General features: G+C 45.8%; 1 protein-coding gene across 2 annotated transcripts in view; it reads right to left on the reverse strand.

The window, feature by feature from the left end:
* Positions 1-18,351, reverse strand: part of GABRA5 (gamma-aminobutyric acid type A receptor subunit alpha5) — an 81,965-nt gene that overhangs the window by 43,428 nt on the left and 20,186 nt on the right. For both annotated transcript variants that reach the window (XM_058294812.1, XM_058294811.2), the window contains exons 5-6: positions 16,591-16,658; positions 15,824-16,044 (exon numbers count right to left, since the gene is read on the reverse strand). In XM_058294812.1, coding sequence (XP_058150795.1) covers positions 15,824-16,044; positions 16,591-16,658 — 289 coding nt within the window. The remainder of the gene's footprint in view (positions 1-15,823; positions 16,045-16,590; positions 16,659-18,351) is intronic.

An 18,351-nucleotide genomic window follows, 5' to 3' on the forward strand; every position in this document is an offset into this window, starting at 1 on the left:
TGTGGGCACTGGCTCACCACACAAGCACTGGCTCACCACACAGGCACGCTTTCTCTTCTTCTTTTTCACCAGGAGGCCCCAGGGATTGAGCGTGGGTCCTCTCATATGGTAGGCAGAGGCCTTATCACTTAAGTCACATCCGCTTCACTTAGTTGATTTTTTAACCTGTCTGGTGGCACGCTGAAGCAATGGCTTAAGGATCTGCATTTGCTTCACCAGACTTAGAGCTTTCTCCAAGTTGAGGCAAAACTTTCTGGGCAGTATTTGTCAAAAACACTTAAAGACAAATATATTAGCTATGGCCACCTGGGGAAAGGAATAACAATTGGGGATAATAACAGAGAGATCCAAAGTCTGGGATGATAGAGGAAGGGAAAGGGGCGAATTAGGGCTTTGAAAAATACACATGTATTCTGAGAAATCCTGAAGGTCAAGCACAACTCCAGGGTTGAAGGCAAACTCAGAAAATAACTGAAAAGACTCTAAGATCTCACCTTTGGTGGACCTTCAGACTTTTCACAAGCAAGAGGTGAAGGTTATGGTAGAACTGTATATTGCCTGACTAAACACTGAAAGCGTACCCTAACAAACACACAGAGTCAATCCATGGAGAAAATATAACTGTGATAAATGTATGCGCATTTAACAACAGAGCTCCCAAATATAGGAAGAATAAACTGACAAAATCAAAGAGGGCAATTGACTGTTTACTTTTACAAGAAAAGTTGGAGACTTCTATAACTCAATTTCAATAATGGATAGAACAACTAGACAGAGGACTAACAAGAAAATAGAGGACTCGAACAACACTCTAAACCAGGGGTTCTTAACCTTTTTGTTTTACGGACCCCTATGCCAGCCAAGTGAAAGTAACAGTCCCCTTACTAAGTCTACGCTATACTGTGTACTATTTAATAAATATATCACACCTGCACCAACACATGCCCACAAGAATGTTTTTTTATGAATTTCAATTCAATCTCATGGATTCCTTAAGAACCTCTGCTCTAAACCAACTAGACCTAACATTTATTGAACATTCTACCCAATATCAGAAGGCATGTTCTTCTCAAGTACACACAGAACATTCTCCGGGATAGTCATATGCTAGTCTACAAAAAAAGCCTTTAAATTTTAAAAGACTTAAATCATACAAAATCTCTTCCCTAACAACAATCAATAAAAAAAGGAAATCTGGAAAATTACTTAATTAATGGAAATTAAGCAACATGCTCTTAATGAATAGGTCAAAGAAGAACTCACAATGGGAATTAGAAAATATTTTGAGATGAATGAAAATGAAAACACAACATAAAATTTATGGTATGCAGCCAAACTAGTACTTAGAGGAAAATTCATAGCTGCAAATGCATACATCAGAAAAGAAGATCTCAGCTCAATAACTTAACCTCCCACCTTAAAGAATCAGAAACCCAAGAATCTAAACCCAAAGATAACAGAAAGGAGCAAATAGAAAAATTAGAGCAAATATAAACAAAGTAGAGAAATAGAAAAAACAATAGAGAGAATCAATGAAAGCAAAAGGTGGTTCTTTGAAAGATTAACCAAATATATGTCTTTAGCTAAACTGACAAAGGAAAAAAAAGATAAAAGTCTCAATTACTAAAATCAGTGATGGAAGTGAAACATCACTACTGACATTACAGAAATACAAAAGAATTATAAGAAAATACTACAACTGTATGCCAACACACTAAATAATCTAGATGAAACATAAAAATTCCTAGAAACACACAAACTACCAAAACTGAATCATTAAGAAACAAGCAATCTGAAAAGAACTTAACAAGAGAAGATATTGAATCACTAACCAAAAAAGTTCCAACCCCCAAAAGTCAGGACCATACAACTTCATTGGTGAATACTACCAAACATTTATAGAGGAATTAACATTGATCCTTTTCACACTATTTCAAAGAAAGAAGAGTAAAGAATACTTCCCAACTCATTCTATGAGGCCAGCATTACCCAGATACCCAAGTCAAAGACAACACAAGAAAGAAAACTACAAACCAATATGCTTTATGACTAAAGATGCAGACATTTTTACTACTAAGCCCAACCCAGTAACATATTAAAAGGATTGCCTACCATGACCAATCAGGATTTATCCCAGGAATGCAAAGGTGGGTCAACATACAAAAAGTAATCCATTTAATACTTCACATTAATAAAACAAAGGTTAAAAACACATGATCACCTCAACTGATGCAGACAAAACATTTGTCAAAATCCAGTTTCCTTTTATCATTAGAAAAACACTCAACAAACCAGGAGTAGAACAGAATTTCCTCAACATGATAAAGGGCCATTATGAAAAATCATACTCAATGGTGAAAGACTGAAAGCTTTCCCCCTAAGAGCTGGAACAAGATAAGTTTGCCCACCCTACCCACTTCTATTCAATACTACACTAGAAATTCTTGCAATTAGGCAAGAAAAGAAATTAAAAATAATAAGTGAAATTATTTCCATCCACATATATTAATAAAATCATCCTATAGATAGAAAATTCTAAATAATCCACCAGAAACTATTATAGTTAATAAATAAGTTCAGCAAAGTTACAGGGTAATAAATTAACATACAAAAATCAGTTGTATATCATACACTAGCAATGAACAATCTGAAAATAAACTTAAGAAAACCATTCTATTTTCAATAGCATCAAAAGGAAGAAAATACCTAGGAATGAATTTACCCAATGAGATGCAAGCCTTGTATAGTTAAAACTATAAAACAGTGCTGAAGGAAATGAAAGAAGACCCAAATAAATGGAAAGGCATCATGAATTGGAATACTGAATATTGTTAAGATAAACAGATTGTATGCAATTCCAATCAAAATCACAATGAACCTTCTTGGAAAAATGGAAAACTTGATCCCAAATTTCTTATGATATTACAAGGGACCTGTAACAGCCAAAATGTCTTGAAAAAGAATAATGTTGGAGGACTAAAATTTCCCACTTTCAATATTTATTGCAAAGATAAAGTAATCAAAACAGAGTGGTACCAAGAGTAATACAGACATATAGATCAATGGAATGGACTTGAGAGTCCAGAAATAATCCCATACATTGATCTTCAATTGATTTTCAATGAGAGTGCCAAGACTATCCAATGAGGAAAAGAATAGTTTTTTCTACACCTGGTGCTGGGACAACTAGATAGCCACAAGCAAAAGAGTGGCATTGAATCCCTAGTTTACAGCATAAATAAAAATCAACTCCAAATGGATTAAAGACCTAAATATTTATAAGAGTTAAAACTGTAAAACTCTTGAGAAGATAAGGGTAAATCTTCATGACCTTGGATTTGACAATGATTCTTATATAAGACACCAAAAGAGTAAATAACTACAGAAACAAATAGATAAATTGAACTTCATAAGAATTTTGTCAAAGGACACTATCACAAAAGTGATAAATCCACTCACAAGGTTGGAGATAATATTGGCAAATCATTTATCTGATACAGATCTAGTATCCAAAATATCTAAAGAACTCATATAACTTTTACAACTCAATGACAAAAAGAAAACCCAATTTAAAAGATGGGTAAAGGATTTAAGTAGACATTTATCCAAAGAAAATACAATGGCTGCCCAGAGATGAAAACATCCTTAAATCATTAGCCATAAGGGAAATACAAAATTAAAGCCCTAATAAGCTATCATGTCACATCCACTATGATGGCTATACATTTTTTAGAAAATGAAAAATAAGTGTTGGCAATGATGTAGAATAATTGTAACCATCAAACAATGCTAGAAAGATTACAAAATGGTGCAGCTGCTGGGGAGACTAGTTTTGCAGTTCCTCAATATGGAATTACCATATGATTCAGTAATCCCTCTACTAGGTATATACTCAAAATAAGTGAAAATAGGTGTTCAAACAAAAGCTTGTACACTAATGTTCACTGCAGCACTGCTCATAGTAGCCAAAAAGGGAAAATAATCCAAGTGTCCATCAACTGATGGATGGATAAACCAACTGTACTATATCATCCAATGGAATATTATTCACCTGTGAAAGGGAATGAAAGACTGAAACATGCTACAACAATATGGACAATCCTTGAAAACATTTTTCTATGTGAAAGAAGACAGACATAGAAGGTCATATATTGTTTGACTCTACTGATATGAAATGTCCAGAACAGCCGAATTTATAGAGACAGAAAGCAGATAGAGCCCAGGGCTGGGGGTAGGAGGAAAGGGGGAGGAGCTGCTTCAAGGGTTTCCTTTTGAGGAGATGAAAATAGTACACAAGCAGACAGTGGTGATGGTTTCACAACCTGGTGGCTGTACCAAAAGCCTCTGAATCGTACATTTAAAAATTAGGATTAAAGTGGTGCACCTCCTATAAACACGCGAATCTCAGCTAAAGCTTCTTCTCAAATAGCTACTGTTTGCCTAGTTTTTGCTAACCAGCGGTCCCTCTTATCTTCGCTCCTTCTGATTCTCTCCTACGTGGCACTGGCCCTTCCTCTCCAGGTGCCAGCTACCAGGCATCGCCCATCAGTCAAGTCCTGCCTTGACCTGGTGAGGTCCACTCTCCTTGGCCCCGGGGTGCCGCCACTGCCACTTGGCGGAGGGCTCCTGGGATCGCTCGCCGGTTGTTCATTCTCAATACAGCAGCTCATGAAATTTTAAATACTACGGGAATTTAGCTTGTCAAGGGCTTACGGTTTATTAACTAACTTGGAAATTGTTGATACGACTGCCACTCTGTGGACAGTCAGTAGAGATTTTGGTTCTTGCCCTAAAATTTTCAAAAAGCCCAAACCAAAAGTATTTAGTCCCTGAATATTAAGATTTCTGGTAAACTGAATTTTATCCACCTTTTAGGCCTTATCTCTTGCTACCCCTTCCCCTTCCCGCCCCCCAAGCACACATTTTTTAATACTATGTTAGACTTCATGCTAATGCCTACTTGACTTCGGTGTAAACATTCTAGTCCCTAGGTACAGAACACCTTTGCCATTCTGCCTCACCTCAACTGCTTCACCTCCTAAGAATTTATCCTTCAAAACTCAGCGCATAGGAAACCGCCGTGACACCAGCTTTGCTCCCCAAGCCGCCCCACCCATCCCGGAATGATGAGCCTCTCATCCATCTACAGATGTGGCTCCAAATCCACCGGCCTCTACTTTTGAGTCTCCGAAATGTAAGAAGCTCTAGGTTCCACAGACGGCATTCAATCAGTATTTGTTTAAATTAGCTTTAAGCTGATGAAGGGCTGCAGCACATGGAGAGCAGTGGTATCAGGTACAGAGCCCATGAAGGAAAAGCAAGAAGTCAGACCCGCAGGCGGACCAGCTCTGACCGCTGCCTGTTTAAATTAACATGCAGGTGGTGGGCCCGAACAAATCTTCAGCTTGCCCCCCACCCTCTGGTAATAGTTTCAATTGGGAGATGAAGGCAAACTCCTCACACCCTCCCCTACTACACAGCCACAGGCACCCACTGCCCCTTCCCCAGTCCTGACATCCTCACCAGGAGGTGCCTTCACAAGCTCCAGCGCGTGCCAAGAAAACAGAGCTGAGGGAGCGGGAGGAGGTCCTCCAGAAGAATCTGGAATGCGGGACAGGGCCAGGCCCCATCCCAAGCCCCCATAATTGCCACACCTTGCAGAAGCAACAAGTTTATTATTAACCTGCCCCCCTGTGGAAGGGCCGCCAGCCGTTTGCTCAGAAGGAGCCACATCCCGTGACATAGAGCAGCCCCCGTCCAGAGCCTACGTGTTCAGATACAGTTTGTTTCCTCACAAGAACAAAGAAGCCACATGACCCCACCAACGTGCATCCCTGGAATGCACCGCCCCTGGCCCACCGCCCCCCAGCCATCCCTACATATAGACCCTCGGGTCTTGCCCAAGCCCCAACCCATCTGCACTGACCAAACGTGTTCCCACCTATAGATGCACCATATCAGTTCATGAATGCCTCTGCCAGGCGCGGGCTGAAGTTTCTCTTCAGACCCCTGCCATAGTGGCGGGGAGAAAGGAGGGGGCTGAAGTTTATTCCTCAGACCCCCTCTGTTGGGAGCGCTTCCCAATAAATCCTTGCCTGCGGAGGCTGGTCTCCACATCCCAATGGTCTCACCCTGACATCTGACAACGTGCAGTGACTTGGATGGAGCAGAAGGTAAATACTGTGTGTGCAGGGCCCGGCGGAGCACACAGAATCCCAGGGCCCTCACAAGGGCTGGCCGTGGCTCAGAGCCCTGGCCGGGTCTTGCACCTGCCAACTCTTCCTGCAAGAGCACAGACAAGGTCCGCTAGGTGCCTGCTGAGAACGCAGGCCAGAGGGCGCCCCCGCGGACAGAGCTCCGGCTCAGCAGCTTGGCACTCCGGGGAGATGTGCCCTTTGGCTGAGAGTCAAATATAAAATACCCAGTTTGATTTCATTTTTGTCTGTGCTAGATAGCTTCATTTAGAAATCTCAGAGATTGCATGAGCTCGACATATATAAAACCAAACTCAACACTGCTCTGACCCTCTTCAGGACACCCCAGTGTTCTCCAGGCGTTCCTCCATTCATTCATTCAAATAATGAGCTCAGAAGCACCAGCTGGTGATGTCGCTAAAGAAAGACCTTGAATAAAAGGGGGAAGGTAAAGACAAATGAGTTTATATGGCTAACAGACTTCAAAATGAGTTGGGAGGTCAGCAGAGGGGTCAGGTTTATGCACACTTCGGCAGGATCCCAGAGACAGCCAAAGTAGATAGAACCCCAGGTAGTGGTGCTCCTGAGGGCTATGGAAACACCCAGGTCCTATGGTCATGACAGGTGGCTCTGGAGTTCAGTGCCTTGTCAGTAGGCGCTACTTTGGAATTTGTGCTCCTGAGTGTGATGGGGTTGGACTCAGATGTGACCTCTCTACACATGCCTCTTTTGTCACTTTACTGAGCCTGTGGTTGGTGCTGGGGTTGGTGTATGCCCAGGAGACTTGAATCTCTGGACTGTCCAGGTACCAGCTGGGCCCTAAGCCTCAGCAGAGTTACAGCACCTACTCCCCAGTTCGTTGGACTTGCCCAGGTCAGCTAACAGGGAGGTGAAGATGGTCACCCACCACACCAGGAAACCAAGAGTGTCTACAACTGCAGGAGAATTCCATCCATCAGCCATGTGGGATCTAAGCCCGTTCTCCATTTAGAGGTGGGGTGGGCATCACCATCCCAGGATCCTCAGGATCGAGGAATAAAATATGGATTAGAGTGGACTTACTGGTATTCTACTATAGAACTATTGTGACTCTAGCAATGGAGGAAATTGTGTCATTGATGTGGAGACAGTGGCCATGGGAGTTGCTGAGGGCAGGGAGAGGGAAGAAGAGGTGTGATATGGGGGCATTTTTGGGACTTGGATTTGTCCTGAATGATATTGCAGGGACAGATGCAGGACATTATATATCCTGCCATAACCCACTGAATGGACTGGGAGAGAGGGTAAACTACAACATAAACTATAATCCATGTGGTGCAGCACTGCTCCAAAATGTATTCATCAAATGCAATGAACGTACCACACTAATGAAAGAAGTTGTCGATGTGGGAGGAGTGGGGGGTGTGGGGAGTGGGGTATATGGGGACCTCATATTTTTTATAGTAACATTTTGTGTGATCTATGTATCTTTTTAAAAAAAAGATTAAAAATGAAAAAAAAAAAAAAAGAGCTAAAATAAATAAGTAATGATCTCAGGGAATAGCTCTACTTCGGCAAGACAGACCCAGGAGTCATTTTTGACAACTCCCATCCATCACTCCCGTTGCAATTTTCTATCAAAGTCCTGTCAGCTCAACCTCCGAACTATAACTTGGACACGTCCGTTCTTTTCATTTTCATTGTCTCCGCCTTAGGCAGAGACGCCCTCATCATTTGCTGGGTACGAGAATCACCTCCTAATATCTCTTTGATCCGGCCTGGGAATTCTGGATCCACTCAAACCATTTTTTTTCACAAGGCCGCAGATTCTTGAGCTTAAATCCCTCTGGCGGTCCCCAGTGCATTCAGGATGACACTGCAAATGTTTAGCAGACCCACGAGGCTCCGGGGACCTCTCCCTTTTACCTCACTCTGTACCCCAAACACTTCACTCCCCCTTGGTGGCCTTAGCTCATCTCCAAGACACGAAGCTTTTGAAACCCAATCCTGCCCCTCCTCTTACCTAGCTAATGCCATGGCTCAAAATATCCCACCCAGAGAAGCCTCCTAACATCCTCTCTCGTGTTCTTTTTTTCCCCTGTGTCATACTGTGACAGAAAATAGCATTTCCCATGCTTAGGTTTTTTCATAGAACCAAGCTTATGATTAATAGTGCATGCCCATCGACCCTGTTAATATTCCCTGAAGCATTATGAAAAAAAAATCAGATTCATTTGGAAATAACAAAGGACAACAATTAAAGTTAGATACGCAATGTATATTTTCTGTTATAGTCAGTTGGATCATTATGCTTTTAAAATGCTTTAGAAAAATCACCCATTTTAAAAGATTACAGCATCAATACTTAATTTCCTTCAACATATTTTAAAATTTTATTTAGGTCTCAGGATTCCCCGAGTCATCTGACCACCATCCCTTCATCAACGTCACAGCAGACGAGCAGCTGGCCACTGCTGGGCAACGCGGTCTGTGTGAAACCACCGCCATGGCCAAGGACATTTCCATTGGCCAAGGGACCAATGGAAGGGCACAGCCCCTAGTAAATGCTTCTAGCTCTCTTAGAATTGGGCTGAATTCCCAGTGGAATTTTCTGTGACGACACAGGTGTATACAGCAACCACCAGGCACCTCTTGCTACTGACTTATTGAAATGGGGCTAGTATGACAGATGAACTGCATTTTTAATTTTATTTAGCCTTAATTAATTTACATTTAAATTGCGATACGTGATATGTATCTAGCAGCGCTTGTATTAGATGATAGGAAAACACAAATGAAAAAGACCGGGCCACTTGGGAAATGTTTCGGCAGTGGAGGATGCCACCGTGTCTTCCTTCCCCATCACCATCAGGCAAACGTCTAATTATCTTCAGTTAACTCTAGAAGTCTGCACTCATTAGCCCCAGGACTAGGAATCCATGACTCCCCTGGATTTCATGCTTCCCAAATCCCTGAGCTGCTGTCGACGCATCATCTCAAGACTCTACCCGCACGAGACCACCAGCCTCAGCGTAATGGCTGAAGTGAATAGAGCCGGCTCGTCCCTGTTCTCCAGTGACGGAGGGGGAGCTGGTCACAGCCTGTCCCTGTGGCTCAGCTCTGGGTCTGCTGAGTAGCTGGGGCTAGAGCCGGCTGGGATCATCCTACGGACGGGGAGCTGGTCAGGGACTGGCCCGTTCAGGGACCACCTGCCTGCAGCTGCACGGGAACTCTCTCAGGGACGCAACGCTTCATTTTCCCTGAAAGTGATCCAGTGAAACCAGTGCTTGTACTTGACAGCACACAGTGCTGGCCACTTTCCCCTAAATATAAGTGCACCTGGCGCCCCCTCGTGGAGGTTATTTCACCCATAAAGAGCTGAACACAGGCTGTAGCTTCCTATTGTATTTCTTTCCTAGACATTCTTCTACTACAATAAGTATAGGCAGATGGGTTTGGACACTGGACTTGACTTATGGCTTAATTGGTAGGGATTGATTTTTACCTCCCTCAATTGCTTCACCTGTGAAAGGGATATTGATAATACCCAAGTCCTAGAGAGTTCTGTGGATCATTTACATTGCTGAAGCACCTGACATTTCCTAAAGGCCACATAAATGTTTGCAAACATGTCAGCCAGCTCAAGGAGCGCGTTCGATTCCGACACTGGGCTGGGCCTCAGGGTTCCCGGGCCGGGGCCGGAAGCCTCAAGCCGAGACTGGCAGCAGCCACTCGGGATCTTCCCGGCAACCTTCCTCCACCGACCACCTCCCCGTACAGTTACGAGAGATGACAAACGATTGCTCAGAACCTTGTGGAAGAGGCAGCCCTCAGCATGCAGGGGCCTCATTTCCGAGAAGGTCCTGGCAGGCGTGGAAGGCCAGCAGCCTGGGCTGGGACCTCGCTTCCCTCCTCTGTGCTGGAAGGGTCTGTTAGGCAGGGACCAGGAGGAGAAAACGTCCTGCCGATTTCCCATCTGCAAAGGATAAGGAGGTGGTCCTTGGTGAGACGGATGCTCAAGAGTCCCAAAGTCTAGACTGTGTAGATTGAATTCACTGTGATGGCTGTAGAGTAAGGTGTAAAGACAGAGACACAAAATCCAGTCTTGATTTCAAACCAAGGAGGCAAGAAATAAATATTAAAGTGTCCTCATTTGTACCCTGCAAATATATATTTTTAGCAAAACATAAACTTCGATCTTTATAAACATGGAAACATAACCAACGAGCCATGTTTTGTGAGAGAGAAATTCTCTAGGACTCCCTCCTAAATCCCTCAAACTAAGATGTGAGGAGTGAGGAGGCTGAGTGTGAGAAACGCTCTCATTTCCTCCACTGTTGTTTCTCCTTCTCAAACACGGTCAAGTTCTCCCCGAGAGCAGGTAGAGGTATGTCAGAGACACAGAGCTGCACAGGTCATCACATACACTTGACACACACTTTTCAGCGCGGTTGAGCAGGAAACAGAGAATCCAACGAGCATAGTAAGGGCAGCCCAGCAAACAGCCCAACCAGGATTTACCCCGGGTCAGGAGGCAGAGGAAACCCAGCACCCAACGGCCAGCCGGTGATGGGGAAAAGTGCCTGGAGACGTTTCCAGTGAAGGAGCAAAGCCGAGGGGGAGCAGGTGCAGGCTGAGGGCGACGTGGGGCAATTCTCGTTCCATTTCCCCAAGCGCAGAACTAAGTGGCCTCTCAACTCAGTCCACGAGAGAAAGATGGAGTTCTGCAAGCTGTATTTCCCAAAGGGAAAGAATAAGGCTGTTGCCACTAGAAATCTTGAGACGAGGCAACTGTTTTCTCTATTTTGTAATGGACTTAATGCTAAGTACTTTAGTTCACCTAGTTAAATTGGCTGATACTTAGTTTTCATTTTCATATAAAAAGTATCGAGGAGGAAGGAAGAGATATGATTTCTACTTCCACCACTTGTGGGAGAGTGAAATCGGCACTATTTCTGGAGGACAATTTGAGATTATGTATCAAGAGCCTTATCTGTTGACCAATTTTTGGAATTTATCCCAAAACTATATTATATGCTTCTATAAGAACATACATTTCATCACAATGTTGTTTATAATAGAGGAAAATGGTAACAGGAATTCCTGCTGTAAGGGACTATAAAAGGACAGCATACCCACATGGTGGTGTGAGATGTATCGCGATGTTTCAAATTTAATGACACAAGATGACATTTAAAGACACGAGAAAATGTTTTTGATACATTTTACATGAAAAACTACTTACACAAAGTTTTCCGAGAATGACTAGATTCAGAAACTAAACGAGAGTCTGTGCACTCACGCAGATGTACATGGATATATGTGTGTAAGTGTGAAACACATCGAAATATCAACATGGATTGTCCTTGGTCTTGGCCTTATTTCATGCTTTGTGATTTTCACGTTTTTCAAAATTTTAATTGTATTTTTACTTTTAACATTATAAAATAAACTTTACAGGATTTACCAATATATCTGCTAGTGTCATGAAAGAAGTTTTAACTAGACAATGTTTTGTATGTATATGTGTATGTGTCTGTATCTTCTGTGAGTGTGTGTGTACACACACAAATACACACACCAGAATCTAGTTTAAAACGTCTCGTTTTATGTCTATACTTTCCATCAACCAAGTTACTTATTACACTAATCTCAGGGACGCTGCCCACCAATCACTATGAAAACCTGTGACTATGCTACCCCCCCGTGGCCACCTGTGGAATAGGCTCAAGTACCATCTTGGTTTCTTTTGTTTTTTTTTAAGATACTTAGATTACGTAAATGTTACATAAAAAATGTAGGGGATTCCCCTATGCCCCAGCCCCTCCTGCTCCCACATTTTCCCATATTGACAACATCCTTCATTAGTGTGGTACATTTGTTACAATTGAGGAACACCTATATGGAGCCCTGCCACTAAATGTGGATTATAGTTTATGTTATAGTTTACACTCTGTCCCGCACAATTTTGTAAGTTATGACAAAATATATAATGGCCTGTATCTGCCATTGCAACGTCATTCAGGACAATTCAATGTCCCGAAAATGCCCTCATATTACACCTGCTTTTCCCTCTCCCTGCCCTCAGAACCTCCAGTGGCTACTGCCTCCACATCAACAACAAAAATTCTTCCATTGCTAGGATTACAGTAAGTCTGTAGCAGAATAACAATAAGTCCACTCGAGCCCATTGTTCATTCCCCAATCCTGAGGTTTCTGGGCTGGTGATGCCCACTCCACCTGCAATGGGAGGGGGCTTAAGTCCCGTGGTGCTAGAGTGAGGAACACAGCGCCCTGCCATGTGGCTCTAAGAAGCTGAAGTTAAAGGACCAGGGGCTCATGACTACTGCATGATAGTACCAGGGCTTGAACTTGAGTCTCCCTAACCCCCAAATCCATGCTCATTTCACCACATCGTATTTCCTCAATTCAAAGAGGTGTTTTCCATTAATCATGAAAATCAAAACGGAGTGTAAATAAACATAAAAATATGCCTTTCACAAAATAAAAATAATGCAAAGGAATGAATACACAGTGTGAAAAAGAGACCCAATGAAGAGTGACATTCTGTGCACTGCTTTGTCCAGTGTTATTTTACTAAGTGTGGGGCATTCCATGACTCAACACAGTAAATCATCAACATGGTAAAATGTTTGCCAGGATCTTTCTACTACACAGTCGTGGGCAGGGTAATTTTGGACAGAATGCCAGCCAAGTTTTCAGGGTCATGCAGAACTGAATAGGGAGAATCTGCCTTCTCTTTCTTGTTTGTTTTTAGTTTCCCACACAAGGGCTTTAGAGGAGAACTTCTCCTCTGCCAGGGGCCCAAAGACCAGGGGATTCCTCCTAAGCGGTTCCCACTGTACTTTCTCACAAGAGTGAACCTTCAGAGAGTGTGGGTGAAGGGGGGGTGACTGCAGGTAATTACAGTCGCCCAGCTCCCCTGCTTATCAAGGACCGCATTCTAAGATTTGACAGGGTCCCTGAGAAATGCATCCGTCCTGGAGGACACTTTCCATTCACCGCTACGGGAGCTTGTTGGAGAACAGACTGTGGACCTCACTGCTCATCAATATGGCCACAAGTTCTGTCCAGACAAACAAGCATCCAGTAGTCCTCTAGGTGGACTAAAACCAATCTCTTGGTTCAGTACCTTTTACCTCTCCAGGGCTATGAAGAAAGCTACAAAGACTGCTTTGGCTGCATTTCCCCTAGAGGTGAGTGGGCTATCCTGCATAACTCATGAGGCACAATTCTAGGCACCGGCCAGAAAAACGCATCACTCTCTTTACTGAAAGATTGCTGTGGTAGAAAGTGTTCAGACTTTACAAAGCATCCTTCCCTTGAGGATACAAAGGAAAATGTTTATCTCTCTCTTTGGAATCAGGAAGTGTTAGGCTTATCCTGAGCAACTGGTGTATTTTTATCTTCAGACTCTGCAAATGGATGATCTGCTGGCCAGTAGAAACTAGTTCTTCAGAACCAACCTTGTAGATTAGCTCAAGACAAATGCCTGAGAATTCCTGGTAGACATTTTGGGAACAAATGTTATCAATCTCATCAATTGTTTACTTTCACTTGGCTTCTTTTGGTCTGCATATTTAAACAATTCCATTTTCATGAATCATTTGTATCTTTAAATAGTACTTAAAATGATTACTGGAGTATGCTGTAGATTTCACATAAATGAATTCTATTCATGTACAGTAATCTCTGCATAGTCACATTTTGGAAGTTGATAATTTTATCTTTTTCAAACATTTCCAAAACAATTGCCTTTTTTAAAAGCTTAGCACAAAAACCCTATTTTATTCCATATTTTCATGTTTCATTTTCTAGTTAGATCTAAAACCTTAAAAAAAAAAAGTTTTATTTGAAAAATTCACCTGATTTATATATTCCTTCCAAATCTTGCTATCCTAAGTAAACGCTTAATGGACATTTTGTGTGTCAAGCTTAGTCCGTATTCCTAATATTTCCTTTAGATGCATTCCACATGGGAATCACTGGTCAAAGCATACCATGGCCGTCAAGAGGCACGACATGAGGGACCCCCTGTAGTACAGACAGACTGTACCCCCGAAAAGCTCACGCACGGGAGAGGGGTGCCATTCACCTTGTGGTCTGCATTATCACCAGTCATTCGTATTATCATCATTCCACCATCTTTACTAAACCAATAGTTTACAATACATCACATTGTTTTAATTCTTAACACTCACACTCACAAGGGGAACTGTTTGCACCTCCCAAATGGTGCGTATGACCGAAATTCAGCACCTCATTATCAACTCTGCAGCTCATTAGCAGGCGGCCTCTGCATCAACACCCGTTAATTACATGCCACACTGGTTCCCGCCGTCTTCCCTCCTGACAAGGGCAAAACCAGGTCCACTGCATGTCTCCTGATGCTGCAGGAACTCGGTCCTGCCCGAACTTGAGCTCCTGAGTCCACTCCCGGCCACGTGGCCAGGGCCGGTGACACCCACGCTGCCACCTGCCTTCTCTGTCCGCTCATGTGAAAGAGCCGCTCCCAGGTGGGCTGGCCAGAGGACCCCACGGCCACGGGCCGGGAAGGTATGGGGCCCGTGTAAGCCCCTTCTGCCTCTCCCCTTCGCAACACGCACGGCGCCCTTCGAGCCACAGAGCCCTGGAGGGCGCCGTCCTGCCCCACGAGAGCCCAACTCTGCGCTTTAGGAAATACTCTGAGGAATCTGGACCCAAATAGGTCCCCCAGCGACAGGGGCCAAGGCCTTGATGTGACGGCACTGGGGGTTCCTTCAGTCTGTGACCAGAGCCCCCTCCCAAAAGCCTTCCCAGCGCCTGGGCCCCACGTGCTCTCGAGCCTGTCCCGGGGCTGGGCCACGCGCTCACGCCTGCCCCTTCCACACGCACCTGGCTTCGAGAGCCCGGGCACCCTTTCCCCTCCGCCCGTGTTTCCCGGCTCCCCAGCCGGTCCTCTGCTCACAACTCACGCCTCCATCTGCGGCAAAACCAGCCACCGAGAGCGACGTGGGGGACCGGAGGGCGCGGGCTTTGGAGGGCAGGCCCGCTCACCCGGAGCCGTGCACCCCGTGTCCGACACGCTCAGACGCGTGTCGACACAGCCCGCGCCGGGCAGCGCGGCCTCCTGGGCTGGTGTCCACACTGCCAGCCACCAGCATCACCTCTTTGAAATCTAAAGCTTAATTATTTTTAGATGGTAGAAAGACTAATGCCAAAAACACCAAATTTACACAAATGCACGTGCAGATACTTGAGCTGCCTGGCTTTAGTTCCCTTTTTCAAAAAAAAGAAAATCATTTGTAGTCTATTTTAACCCACCATGGAAAGACGGAAAACCTATCAAGGAGCCTTTCTCACCGGTCACTCTCTTGATTTACTCAGAGGCAACGACTACTTCAGAGTTTTAAAAAATGATTACAGCCCATGTTACATTAGAAATGCTCAGGTTCAACCGCAGCATTGGCACGTTATTAAAGCACAGCAGAGACGGGCTTTTAAAACTCCTAAGTTTGCGCAACCACAGGATGGGTTTTCCTTAGATTTTTTATGACATGTAAAATGAAATTTCCCGCCCTCGGTTGAGCCGGGCCACGACGAGGCGTGCCGGCGCCGGGCCGGTTAACGAGCGGGCCAGGGGCACTCACCGCATGGTGTAGAGCAGCGTGCCGTCGTCCTCCAGCCGCAGCAGCTTGTTGGGCGTGGTCATGTTGTGCGCGATGGACTTCTTCCCGTTGTGGAAGAACGTGTCCGGGGTCCAGATCTTGCTGGCCAGGAGGTTGTTGAGGGGCAGGCGCTGCATGGGGCCTTTGAATCGCAGCCGCTCGTCTCTCCAGCTTTGTCGGAAGAACACGTCGATGGTGTATTCCTAGCGCAGAGGGAGGCGGCCGTCAGGGCGGGGGCCGGGGGTCCTCGCTGGGGCTCGCGCGTCGTGGGTTTAAAACTCCCCTCGAGGGAAGCGGACTTGGCCCAGTGGTTAGGGCGTCCGTCTACCACATGGGAGGTCCGTGGTTCAAACCCCGGGCCTCCTTGACCCGTGTGGAGCTGGCCCATGCGCAGTGCTGATGTGCGCAAGGAGTGCCCTGCCACGCAGGGGTGTCCCCCGCGTAGGGGAGCCCCATGCACAAGGAGTGTTCCTTGTAAGGAGAGCCGCCCAGCGCGAGAGAAAGTGCAGCCTGCCCAGGAATGGCGCCGCACACACGGAGAGCTGATGCAACAAGATGACGCACAAAAAGAAACACAGATTTCCGTGCCGCTAACAACAACAGAAGCGGACAAAGAAGAACACACAGCAAACAGACACAGAGAACAGACAACCAGGGGGGGGGGGGGAAGGGGAGAGAAATAAATAAAAAATAAATCTTTGAAAATGTAAAATAAAATCCCCCATGAGGGGCCACGTCCCAGGACCTACCATTTCCGTGTCGGACACTGGGCCGAAGCTGGTGACGTAGATGTCGGTCCTCACCTGAGTTATTCGCTCTGGAACACAGACACAGGTCCCCCATAAGTGGGCTCAGGGCCAGCACCGCGCGGGGCAACAGAGTACGCCGGGACACGTGCACAGACAAGGAGGATGCGGCGCGCGCCCAGGGGCACCGGCTGCTCCAAACCCAGGCGCGGAACGAGGCGCCCGTCAGATGAGGCGAGCTCTTGGCTCTCCTTGTGCTCTGCTCCCTGGGGGAGCAGGTGGGAGTGGGCACGGGTGTGGCCTGGCAGGGGACGCTGGGCAATTCCCATGAACTCTTGGACCTCAGTTTTCTCATCTGCTGGCTCGGAGCATTGCTGTCCACCTCACAGTGCTTCCAATACCCCATCCTCCCGTAAATGGGAACTTAGAACGCTGACTGACCACATGACCCAGCACCCATCCAGAAGACTGGGAAGCAGGGCCTCAGACGGACATTTGTACACCAGTGGCCACAGCAGCATATTCACCGCCAAGGACGGAAGCAGCCCCAGTGTTCCTCGATGGGTGAATGGACAAGCAAGACGTGGTATCTACATGTGACAGCAGATCAGTGAGAAGTACAAAGGAACGACGGGCTGACACAAGCGACGGCATGGCATCAAGTTGAGCGAAATGAGCCAGATACAGAACGACAGACACTTTATGATCATACTAATATGAAATATCTACAGTAAGCAAATTAACAGAGATCGAAAGCAGATGACGGGTTCCGAGTTCCAGACGGGAACACATTGCCGAAGGGGCAGAGAGCGTCTGTCGGGGGTGATGAGATGCTGGGGAGGCTGGGGTGGCAGCACGGTATTGCAAAGGAACTAATGCTACTGAGCTGTGGGCTTAGAAGTAGATAGAACGAGGAATTTTGTATGGCATGCATGTTACTGCAATAAAAAGTTCAAGAAGTGAAAATATAAAAATAAGCTAAGAAACGAAAGCCCGACCTGGATGAGGGCAGCAGGCTCGTGAGCAATCTCCGGTGAAGCCCGCCGGCCCGGGGTTATCTTTGGGGATGTGTGGGCCATGTGCCCCGAGCTGGGCACCTCCCCTTCCGTAGCACTGCGTACCTTGTTTCAATGATGGTTCCTGGCAGCATATAAAACACTGGAAATTGCCACTCATGCTGGCAAGAACATGTGCGTGCTCTGGGAACCACCAGGGCAAGGTGAAATCTCCTGGTCCGACATGAGGACCCTATCGAGCGTGTGACCATCCTCACACGGTACCCTAAACTGCTCAGCGCTGTCACGGCGCGGTGATGCCAGGCTGGCATGGTGCACCCCTGCCCGTGCACGTGCGATTGCACGATGCTTTGCAGGCTGTCAGCACCCCTGCGCTCATGAGGCACCAGCTCCTGGAGGGCAGGGCCAGCAGGCTCTGCGGAGCCCTCAGCATCCGGCACACGCAGGAGGCGCAGCACACGCTGCTGGAGGAGGGGACAGGGAGTGCATGGAAGGCAGGGCATGGGGGCTCCAGGGTTGCAGCCAACCTGGCGTCCTCCGAGTGACACACACAGGCTGGATGCACCTGGCCGCTGGGCAGTGGGGGCCTGTGTGCTAATTCAGCGAGATGGAAGGAGACATCATCACGGAGCCTGCAGGGGCTTCTCTAGCCCAAAAGGTGGAAAAGGGCCATTTATTCTATTAGTGAATCCCTAGAGGTGGAGTGGACATCACCATCCCAGAGTCCAGAGGATGGAGGAATAGAGTA

The sequence above is a fragment of the Dasypus novemcinctus genome, chromosome 3 (assembly GCF_030445035.2).
Source record: "Dasypus novemcinctus isolate mDasNov1 chromosome 3, mDasNov1.1.hap2, whole genome shotgun sequence".
NCBI lineage: Eukaryota > Metazoa > Chordata > Mammalia > Cingulata > Dasypodidae > Dasypus > Dasypus novemcinctus.